Source organism: Balaenoptera ricei, chromosome 7 (assembly GCF_028023285.1).
Source record: "Balaenoptera ricei isolate mBalRic1 chromosome 7, mBalRic1.hap2, whole genome shotgun sequence".
In the NCBI taxonomy this organism is placed as follows: domain Eukaryota; kingdom Metazoa; phylum Chordata; class Mammalia; order Artiodactyla; family Balaenopteridae; genus Balaenoptera; species Balaenoptera ricei.
The window spans coordinates 96,422,291-96,434,913 of NC_082645.1; the positions used below are offsets into that span (position 1 = coordinate 96,422,291).

The 12,623-nt window shown below is 36.0% G+C and overlaps 1 protein-coding gene across 2 annotated transcripts in view; it reads right to left on the reverse strand.

Annotated features, from left to right (window-relative positions):
- Positions 1–12,623, reverse strand: part of ERBB4 (erb-b2 receptor tyrosine kinase 4) — a 1,139,160-nt gene that overhangs the window by 52,956 nt on the left and 1,073,581 nt on the right. For both annotated transcript variants that reach the window (XM_059928620.1, XM_059928621.1), the window contains exon 21: positions 4,670–4,825. In XM_059928620.1, coding sequence (XP_059784603.1) covers positions 4,670–4,825 — 156 coding nt within the window. The remainder of the gene's footprint in view (positions 1–4,669; positions 4,826–12,623) is intronic.

A 12,623-nucleotide genomic window follows, 5' to 3' on the forward strand; every position in this document is an offset into this window, starting at 1 on the left:
AGGCAATGGAAAAAGATATTCAATGCAAACAGAAATCATAAGAAAGCTGGAGTAGCAATTCTCATATAAAACAGAATAGACTTTAAAATAAAGACTATTACAAGAGACAAAGAAGGACATTATATAATTATCATGGGACCAAACCAAGAAGAAGATGTAACAGTTGTAAATATTTATGCACCCAACATAGGAGCACCTCAATACATAAGACAAATGCTAACAGCCATAAAAGGGGAAAACGACAGTAACACAATCATAGAAGGGGAGTTTAACACCCCACTTTCACCAATGGACTGATCATCCAAAACGAAAATAAATAAGGAGACACAAGCCTTAAATGATAAATTAAATAAGATGGACTTAATTGATATTTATAGGACATTCCATCCAAAAACAACAGAATATACTTTCTTCTCAAGTGCTCACAGAACATTCTTCAGGATAGATCATATCTTGTGTCACAAGTCAAGCCTTGGTAAATTTAAGAAAATTGAAATTTTATCTAGTATCTTTTCTGACCACAATGCTATAAGACTACATATCAATTACAGGAAAAAAATATGTAAAAAATACAAACACATGGAGGCTAACCAATACACTACAAAATAATCAAGAGATCACTGAAGAAATCAAAGAGGAAAACAAAAAATACCTAGAAACAAATGACAATGAAAACACGATGACCCAAAACCTATGGGAATGCAGTAAAAGCAGTTCTCAGAGGGAAGTTTATAGCAATACAATCCTACCTTAAGAAGCAAGAAACATCTCAAATAAACAACCTAACCTTACACCTAAAGCAATTAGAGAAAGAAGAATAAACAATATCCAATGTTAGCAGAAGGAAAGAAATCATAAAGATCAGATCAGAAATAAATGAAAAGGAAATGAAGGAAATGAGAGCAAAGATCAATAAAACTAAAAGCTGATTCTCTGAGAATATAAACAAAGTTGATAAACCATTAGCCAGACTCATCAAGAAAAAAAGGGAGAAGACTCAAATCAACAGAGTTAGAAATGAAAAAGGAGAAGTAACAACTGACACTGCAGAAATACAAAGGGTCATGAGAGGTTACTACAAGCAACCATATGCCAATAAAATGGAGGACCTGGAGGAAATGGACAAATTCTTAGAAAAGCACAATGTTCTGAGACAGAACCAGGAAGAAATAGAAAATATAAACAGACCATTCAGAAGCACTGAAATTAAAACTGTGATTAAAAATCATCGAACAAAAAAAGCCCAGGACCAGATGGCTTCACAGGTGAATTCTATGAAACACTTAGAGAAGAGCTAACACCTATCCTTCTCAAACTCTTCCAAAATATAGGAAAGAGAGGAACACTCCAAAACTCATTCTATGAGGCTACTATCACCCTGATACCAAACCAGACAAAGATGTCACAAAAAAAAGGAAACTACAGACCAATATCACTGATGAACATAGATGCAAAAACCCTCAACAAAATACTAGCAAACAGAATCCAACAGCACATTAAAAGGATCATACACCATGATCAAGTGGGGTTTATCCCAGGAATGCAAGGATTCTTCAATATACGCAAATCAATCAATGTGATACACCATGTTAACAAATTGAAGGAGAAAAACCATATGATCCTCTCAATAGATGCAGAAAAAGCTATCGACAGATTCAACACCCATTTATGATAAAAACCCTCCAGAAAGTAGGGATAGAGGGAAATTACATCAACATAATAAAGCCATATATGACCAACTCACAGCCAACATCACTCTCAATGGTGAAAAACTGAAACCATTTCCACTAAGATCAGGAACAAGACAAGGTTGTCCACTCTCACCATTATCATTCAACATAGTTTTAGAAGTTTTAGCCACAGCAGAGAAGAAAAAGAAATAAAAGGAATCCAAATCAGAAAAGAAGTAAAACTGTCACTGTTTTCAGATGATACTATACATGATACTATACATAGAGAATCCTAAAGATGCTACCAGAAGACTAGTAGAGCTAATCAATGAATTTGGTAAAGTAGCAGGATACAAAATTAATGCACAGAAATCTCTTTCATTCCTCTACACTAATGATGAAAAATCTGAAAGAGAAATTAAGGGAAGACTCTCATTTCCCATTGCAACACAAAGAATAAAACACCTAGGAATAAACCTACCTAAGGAGACAAAATACCTGTATGCAGAAAATTATAAGACACTGATGAAATAAATTAAAGATGATAGAAACTGATGGAGAGATATACCATGTTCTTGAATTGGAAGAATCAACATTGTGAAAATGACTATACTACCCAAAGCAATCTACAGATTCAATGCAATCCCTATCAAACTACCAATGGCATTTTTCAGAGAACTAGAACAAAAAATTTCACAATTTGTATGGAAACACAAAGACCCTGAATAGCCAAAGCAAACTTGCGAAAGAAAAACGGAGCTGGAGGAATCAAGCTCCCTGCTTTCAGACTATACTACAAAGCTACATTAATCAAGACAGTATGGTACTTGCACAAAAACAGAAATAGAGATCAGTGGAACAAGATAGAAAGCCCAGAGATAAACCCACACACATATGGTCACCTTATCTTTGATAAAGGAGGAAGAAATATACAATGGAGAAAAGACAGCCTCTTCAATAAGTGGTGCTGGGAAAACTGGACACCTACATGAAAAAGAATGAAATTAGAATACTCCCTGCCACCATACACAAAAATAAACTCAAAATGGATTAAAGACCTAAATGTAAGGCCAGACACTATAAAACTCTTAGAGGAAAATATAGGCAGAACACTCTCTGACAGAAATCACAGCAAGATCCTTTTGACCCACCTCCTAGAGAAATGGAAATAAAAACAAAAATAAACAAATGGGACCTAATGAAACTTAAAAGCTCTTGCACAGAAAAGGAAACTATAACCAAGACGAAAAGACAACCCTCAGAATGGGAGAAAATATTTGCAAATGAAGCAACTGACAAAGGATTAATCTCCAAAACTTACAAGCAGCTCATGCAGCTCAATAACAAAAAAACAAAAAACCCAATCCAAAAATGGGCAGAAGACCTAAATAGACATTTCTCCAAAGAAGATATACAGAGTGCAAACAAACACATGAAAGGATACTCAACATCACTAATCATTAGAGAAATGCCAATCAAAACTACAATAAGGTATCACCTCACACTGGTCAGAATAGCCATCATCAAAAAATCTGCAAACAAGAAATGCTGGAGAGGGTGTGGAGTAAAGGGAACCCTCTTGCACTGTTGGTGGGAATATAAATTGATACAGCCACTATAGAGAACACTAGTGAGGTTCCTTTAAAAACTAAAAATAGAACTACCATACAACCCAGTAATCCCAGTACTGGGCATATACCCTGAGAAAACAATAATTGAAAAAGAGTCATGTACCCCAATGTTCATTACAGCTCTATTTACAATAGCCAGGACATGGAAGAAACCTTAGTGTCCATAGACAGATGAATGGATAAAGAAGATGTGGCACATATATACAATGGAATATTACTCAGCCATAAAAATAAACGAAATTGAGTTATTTATCATGAGGTGGATGGACCTAGTGACTGTCATACAGAGTGAAGTAAGTCAGAAAAAGAAAAACAAATACCATATGCTGACACATATTTGGAATCTAAAAAAAAAAAAAAATTGGTCCTGAAGAACTTAGGGGCAGGACAGGAATAAAGACGCAGATGTAGAGAGTGGATTTGAGGACACGGGGGAAGGGGGAAGGGCAAGCTGGGATGAAGTGAGAGATTGGCATGGACATATATACAGTACCAAATGTAAAATAGATAGCTAGTGGAAAGCAGCCACATAGCACAGGGAGATCAGCTCAGGGCTCTGTGTCCACCTAGAGGGGTGGGATAGGGAGGGTGGGAGGGAGACGCAAGAGGGAGGAGATATGGGTATATATGTATACGTATAGCTGATTCACTTTGTTATACAGCAGAAACAAACACACCATTGTAAAGCAATTATACTCCAATAAAGATGTTAAAATAAATAAATAAATAAATTGGTAAGTCATATGCTACAATGAAAACTAAAAAAAAAAAAAAAAAAATAGAGCCAGATAAGAGGAATCTGTTGCTTCTGGTGTAGGAGGATTGGACGTGAAATAGGATGACCAACTTTCCAATAGTTATGGTTCCTGGTCGCATTGAAACTTCTCTCTAGTCTATGAGAAAGAAGTTGTATCTCTCTGATCTCTCTGTAATAGTCTTAAATTATTAGGATTAATGAAACAATTTCTATGGCCCTGGATTAAAGTGTAATCTCTAGAGTTCCTAGGGAGCCACCAACTCTCTAACACTGGAACTGACATAAAGATAACTTGGGTCCAGACACACATTGTCTTATTTTAGCTACTTTTGAGAAATGGAAGTAGGTAATACATCCTGTATATTATATATTGTATATATATGTGTGTGTATGTTTCCATATGTACATATATATGTATATATATATGTATGTATGTATGTGTATATAAATATATATTTATAACCCTGGGTGGGAGAGAAGGCAAATGGTGGAATTGGGATTTTATAATCTCTTAAACCTCAGGTTTATTGATTTCTTCCTATAACATATAAGGAGATAAAAGGGTATTATACTATATTTTCAAGTAATATTGCTCTCAAAAAGACACCCACCTTTCCTCCATCAGCATTATACTCTTTTTCATCACCTTCCAAGAGCCTGGCTAGTCCAAAATCCGTGATTTTTACATGGTTTGGAGATTTCACTAAGACATTACGGGCTGCCAAATCCCGATGAACAAGCCGTCTTTCTTCCAGGTACATCATTCCCTGAAAAACACCAAATTCCCCAGAGAGTCAGTTAATGCCTCTGCTTTTGTACTGTCAAAAAAGGTGTTTCCTAGCAATCAGTTGCAAGTGCTTGATTTCTCTAAGTAATGGCAGAATCTGAGAATATTTTCAAAATTATGGAAAATGTGGAATTAAAAAAGCAAACCACAAATAGCTTTTGGCCTTTTTCCCACTAAAGCTCTGTAAAGCAGAATGAATTACCTGCATATGAGCTAAATGTTTGATCATTTTTTCCCAGATACTTTATATTCTTTTGCAAACACTTTCATTAGTGAGGTATGCACGTGTCTTAGTAGATAAGCTAACATGTACTTGGACTGACCCACATATTCTTAATTGTTTTCTCCTCAATAACTTCTGTTTCATGTCATCTTCCCCCATACACCCGCTCCAAACAAATGCAGCTCTCCATACTTTTCAAAAGTATTTCAAATGAAGGTTTAATGGAGGCAAATTCACCTTTATAGGTTCTATCAAGTCTGAAGAATCATATTATTCTTATTAATTATGGAAAAAAATGAAGTTTGCCCTAGGGGCATTAAAAGCCTATAATTTAAAAAATAGCTTTGATGACATTAGTAGTCATTGTGAGAATCCACAAGTAAAACTACATTATTTATAATGACCCTTAAGTTAGCCTTTAATATGTTTTCTTCATAAAACATGTACTGTAATTAAAAATAAAATATATTGCTGATCACCAACAAGAGATATAACTGACTCTTCCCCCAACATACACACACACATCTACACGTATATGTACATATACACATGTATACATATGTGTTATACATATACATAACATATATATTAAAATATATGCAAATAAAAAATAATCCATAGAAACAATAATTATTAATTGTATTTCATCAATAGAGAAACCAAGAGTCATGAACCACTAGCCTTAACTAAAAGGTTGATGTAAAACCAAGGAAATGAACTCAGAGGCCCAGATTAGAATGAACATCCTTTGTTTGAGTGAACATATTTTTTGTTGAAGAGTTAGGGAAAATTCTATATTTGAGGATTTCAGTGGTAAAAAAACAAGTCAGAAGTGTTATAAAACAGTTGAAGTATGCTCTCATGCCAATTGCAAATCAATGATGCTGGCAGTTAACATTACAACTGCAGGACTTTGAAGGATTAACGGTTTCTGATATCAAAACAAAAGCTGTGGTAAACAGAGACACAAATCACAGAGGTCAAAAAATTATGAACCGTCTACCCAGTGTAGTGGAAAGAGAATATTGCTTCAAACAGCATCATGAGCCAAGTACTATATAAATGCCCGTTAAACACAACCAGTGGAGATACTGCCTGATATGGTGCAATCAGTCAGCAGTTGGGTGACATCATATGTATTAGTGTTTTCTGGTATCAACCCACAACTGGGATTTATGGGGTTCTTTCCCTCTTTCCTAAGCAGTGTTTTCTCTTTGATTACGCCAAACTGGAAATTTTTAGAATAAAGTGAAAACAAATAGCCCTTGCATGCTTTAAAAGATTAAAAAATAGACTTATTGCCTTGGAGATAAAGTATGTTCAATAATTTTGTCCCTGTAGGAAGTGTCCACAAAAAACAGTCACCATTCTCTTTCTTACCATCTTCATAACAGAATATGTAAAGAGTATTGGCAACAAGTTAATATTCAGATCCACACATAATTACAGAACACATACTGTATGCCAATCACTGTGCTAGACATCAGAAAGACAAAAGAGAGTCAGAGAAGATCTGTGCATTAAAGGAGGACAGACGCTCATTAGTAAAGTGGGCACATGTGGCGTATAAACTTGAACGGATCAGTGATGCATGTAAGGCATTTAAGGAGGGCTGCATTTTGAGGACCATCTGTAGTATAGCTTAGCAAGTGTGCATGAGAGGGGAGGCTTCAGAGAGGTACTGATTTCCAAGTATGGTTTGAAGGATGGATGTCCACCAGTTGGACAAGATGAGGGAAAAATTGCAGTTAGAGAGAACAAGCACAGGGCCATCAATAGCATAGTGTACTTGGACAAAGGTATATAATTCTGTATTTCTGAAGCATTATGTATATGGTGAGTGGTGAGCCTGAAAAGGTAAGAAGAGGCTAGATGCAAGAGGGGCCCCTGATATGTCATGATAGAGAATTTGAACTTCACATTGTATGCAGCATTCAATGTGGTGATGCGGGAGTTTTTTTTAAAAAGGAGAGTGACACAATTATCATTGGAGCCTTGAAAACATCACCTGGTGCCAGTAGAGAGGATGGATTGCACACAAATATAGCTAAAGTCAGGAGTCTGCCACATTACAGAAGAAAAGTGATGAGAGTGAAATAAAGGTTGTAAATTGACCATCCATGAGTTGTATCCATTTTTCTTTTTTTTTTGTTCCCACACTGAGCAAGTTTCAAACATCCTCTTTAGCTGGTTACTGGCTATACTCCATTAAGGGCATCTGGTCCCCAGTTTGCCAGGGTCCTACCACTTACTATCACTTTTCAGGAGTTCTGCTTTTATTGGTTATGATAATCATCCAGCTCCTACATGCATGAATGTCTGAATCTTCAACTAAACTAGGCCAGAAGGAACTAGGGAGAGAACAATTTCAGGGTACATTTATAAAATAAAATAACCATCCTTGGTAAATGACTGAACAATGAAGAAGAGAGTAAACTGAGAATAAGTCTGTGCTTTTGATTTTTGTAATTTAGGTGGATAATGATTCCCTTAACTAGATATTGTCCAAATGTAAATATATTTAAGAAATATATACTCTACCAGTAGGGAACTAATATTCACCAAGGAACTTAAGACTCTAAAGTCACATTCTACAGTACAAGCAAAGCCTCAAAAACTCCAAAAGATCTTTGACAGTCTATACACAAAGCCTCAGGAGGTGACTATCCTGAACCTCAATACTATTTGTCCGTAAAAAAGTATTTTCTTCAAAATAATGAGAAATAAATTCAGGAAACCAGATGATAATCTCTATTGTTTCCCCTAGCCACCGGACCATGATCAAAAGAAATAAAAACAGAAGCATCCACCTCCTCACCAAACCATCAAAATACATTTGTATGGTTGTTTTGTAACTATGAAACATCATCGTACAAATGCACACTTTCAAATCATTAATTATGACTGCCATCTTAGTCCTACTCTCACACCCTGAATTAGAGTGTTGAATTCTATGTATCGCTCACAATAGGTTTCTCCACATCACAGTCATTGAAATAGGATTTTCTTACCAGAAGATCTCATTAGAATCACATTCTCTGGTAAATTCCTTCAAAATAAAATCACTCCTTCAATCAGAGTGTGATGCGATTAAGGAGGAAGACAGTTATTAGAAACAGCAGTGACAAAGATAAACTGGATGAAGTCCCATGAAGTTTGAAGATGGTAGAGGGATACTGCATGGGTTGAAAAGGATCCTCTTACTCTGCCCTGTAGCAACTCCCATGTCCTTGCCATGCCAGCTCAGGTGGAGTACATGCTGGGAATACGAACACTGACAACAACCTCAGCTAACACTGACTGATTCTTAGAATATGGCAGGCATTAAACTAAACACGTCTACATTGGTAGGTTAACTGAATCCTATAGACGCATACTACTTTCATCTCATTTTAAATATGAGAAAACCAAGGCTAAGAGAGGTCAAGTTACTTGCTCCAAGTCATCTATTTAATGAGTGGTAGAACTGGGATTTGGTCCCTTGGTGTGGGACTTAAAGTCTGCATATTTAAGCCTATCTCATCTCTTGATGGGTCACCAGGTAGTGTGGGTACATAGAAATTAATGTACACAGCGAAGTCATATAGCTTCAAAAGATCCTAGTACTTTTGCAGAAAAAAATTAAATATTATCAAATGTTTCTATGAATTCAGGGCATAATGAAGGTGACTGACATGTTTGTATTTATATTTAAAACTCAGCTAAATTATAGAATCTTTTATAATTTAGCAGGAGTTTAAATTGTGTAAATTGGAAACTCAGTTCTAGCTTTGGCCACAGGTTATGCAGTATGGTGGAGTGGGTTTGAGAATAGATTCTGGAGTTGATTGCTTGGCTAGAACCCCAGCTCTGCCATGTTCTTGCTGTGTGACTCTAGCAAGTTAATAAACCTCTCTGTCACTCATCTTCTTCCTCTCTAAAACAGCCATAATAGCACTTATCACAAAGGTTGTTGTGATGATTAAATAGTATGTAAAGCACTTAAGGAGTAAGTGGCATGTAATAAGCATAGAACATGCAATGCTGTTCCACGGATATATATCAACAGTCCTAGTGCATAAGAATCACTTACCCTCATTAACTTGAATTGCCTATTTCAGAAAATCTGTGAACCTCAACTAATATATCACAGTGGGTGTTCAATAAATGTTTGCAAATGGTGATACATATACCCATAACCTGCCCATCATTATTAATGTGTGGCTACAAATTTTGGAATAATTACTGTTTGAAATATTATTTTAATAATGATGCACCTGAGGGTGCTGTCATATAAGGAGAAGGAAAAATTAAAGACTCTAATAAAAGATTTGGTGCTTTCCATAAACATATCACATATTCAGGAATTTAGTGAAGATAAAGGTCATAAACAGGATAGGTCAAAAAGTTTTCAATGCTGCAGGATGTTTTCCATGGGTGAATAAAATAGTAGATTTTCTGTACCAAAGAATCTGCCTTTTATCACTCAGCACTGAGGGGCATTCTGGGTGGAGGTGTTTTTGGGGCATTTTGTCTACTTCTTGATCCAAGTGCTGCAATTCCGATTTTACTCAAACTACTCAGAATTTACTATCACCACACCACTCAGAACTTTACCATTTTCATACTTGTTCTAAATGCCTTAATGAGTTTTCAAGACTGCTTACTTACTTTCTGTTTTGCTCATACCTCTTACAATATGCATCAATAAACACAAACTCGCTAGGGAAAGTCAAATTTTACTCTTGACCTTCAGAAATGCACTTTAATACAAAATCCAAGGATAATTTTATTACAATTGAATTTAAAGTTTTATTCTCTGGTTAGAATTGACTCATATAAACTGCTCTATGGAAAAAAATCAGTGACTGATAATTTTAAAATATTGGTATCGATGAACACCTAGCAATGACCTTCTTTTCAATCTTATGATATTGACTCACAGCTGCCTAGCAAATGCATCATGATTATGCTTTAATCCAACGTTAAAATGCATTCTGCCCAGCTGCAGGAAGCTAACGGAAGTCAAGAGAGACCAGACTATTTCTGACAATAAATATTTGCTTCCCATATATAGGCCAGGCGACATTTTCATCAAACACGTGTGTGGAGCTAAAAATTTCAAGTTGTAGTCAGTTCTCATAGGCATTAATCTCTGGAATTAGCAAGAGTACATTTTTTTCTGTTTTCATTCTAATAACCTGAAGCTTTCTGAATAACAGGAAGCTTCAGGAAAACTAACTTCAGTTGAAAATCGCTCTTCTTTTCTACCTTTCCTTCTGAAAGCAATTCTACCCGTGAGGGGAAAAAAAAAATCTAACTCTAATGCTCTCTACTATTAGGGCTAAAGATATGAGCATGTTCAAGGGAAGAAAAAGACCTTTTTGGATGAAGTGACTGACTTTATCCAAATAGTGCATGGAGAGAAACTAAGGGGGCTCTGTAATTGAATCAACTGAGAAGTCTTTTCAACCTGCCAAAGCTGGTTCATGGCACAGTAGAAAGAACACAGAACTTAGTGTTGCAAGAGGGAAGTCCCAGACATGCTGCTCACAAGGTTTATGACCACAGGTACTCAGTTAGCCTCTTCTATAAAAGTCACAAATTGGCCTAAATGATCTTTGAGCTGTTCTCTAGCTTTAAATCTTTATTCCATGATGGAACTGGAAAATATATCTATCTAAAATATTAAGTGGTGGCCAATAATAGACACAGATAACAGTAAAGAAAGAGGTAGAGTAGATGTCTCTCTTCAAATGTTTAGTGAGAACAGTGAACACGTTTTAGTAAAAGTCAGTTTAGTGCATCTGATGTTTAAACCCTGGCTACTTACTATCTGTGTGATCTTGGTCACTTTATTTGTGTTTCCTTTTCTTTATTCGTTAAATGGGGATAATAATAGTATCTACCCTGAGGATTGTCTTGAGGATTCAATACCTTAATGTTTGTAAAACACCTAGAACATTCAATATTCTAAGATACCATGTTTTAAATAAATGATCTCAAATTCATCCTTCTGATGAAAAATACAATTCAACCGCTATAAGAGAAAGAAAAGGCAGCCAACTAAAACACCTACTGATTACTCAGCACTGTTGAGTGTGGTGACTTCTGTTTCTCATTCTATTTGTCCCTGAATGTTCTTCCTCTTATGCTGCTCAGGAAGAAAAGCAGATTCACATGGTTGTCCCAGACTGGCTTGGCATTAATACTCCAGTTTAATTCTCACATTTTCCAATTGCACCTATGATCTTCAAGAGACTTGGTCAGGTTGCAGTTCTTAAGAAGATTTTGCAATATTGAGGACAACTGAATTTCCTTCATTTTAATAGTGTGTAGTGAAGAAATTATTGGTTGCTATTTGAAAAACAGCTGTCAAATTTAGTTCCAATAATATATTTGTGTGTGTGTGTGTGTGTGTGTGTGTGTGTGTGTGTGTATGTGTGTGTGTGTGTGTGTGTGTATCCATACCTGCATGCAGTAGATACTATGGTGTGCCACCCAGAAACCTCTTCAGGCCCAAGTTCTCCTAATCTCAGCTCCTGGGAGTGTTGACTGCTGAGGGCTCTCATCTTGGCTGCCTTCGTTTAGGGGCAGTGACACCGCCAACCCAACTACAAGGGGAGCTGCTTTGCCAGGGGTTCATCCTCTCACCGGAGGCAGCCCACATCCAGTAATTTGTTGATGTTGAGTTACAAAGGCCATACCTCTCTTGACAACTATAAAGAGCTGTTCTAGTTCTGGGACACCCCACGGGATTGAATGATTCCTTTGCTGAAGTTTTATCATAGCTGAACTTTTCCTTCTACCTAATACTGCGTTTTCACTGTCTGATAGGTGTTGTTCTTGAGAACACTTAAGAAAAACTTCCTACGTGCAAACTTTTCTCAGAGATTGTTTTCTAGGAGCCAACCTAAGGCAATGTGTGTGACTTTTTTCTTTTAGGATCTCAAGTACTCGGAATTTTAAGCTAACCACACTCTATAATTCATGCACACTATGATCATTGTTTCTCTCTATCCTCTACATCAACCCCATTCTTTATCCATCATAAATACCAACAATAATGTTTTTAATATATATCCTTTCAATCTATCATCCATATGTTTATTTCTTTTCATCCATATTTTCTAACAAGTGCTTTGTGTTATTTCTAATATATAAATAGTATTGTGTATTAAATAGGATCATGTTTTACTCCTTAGGCTTTTTTTTAGATTCAAACATGTTGCTATATGTAATCCAGTTCTCATAGCTGCACTGCATTATACATATGAATTCACAGACATATACACATGTATAACACAGGAGTGCACTGTCAGTTGTCTATTCCCCTACTGAAGGGTACCAAACTTAACTCCATCTCTTTGACACTACAAACAAGACTGAATTGAACATTAATACTATTTGTAAAATGCTATAAATTGGCTTAACAATGTAAATTATCTGCTATTTAGTACTAATTTCAATGTAGGAGAATCTAAACAAACAATAATAGTAATAGTCACTGTGGAAGATACAACACGGAGCGATTTCTTGTTAATTGAGAACACTGAAATCACATGGGAAAGACAAA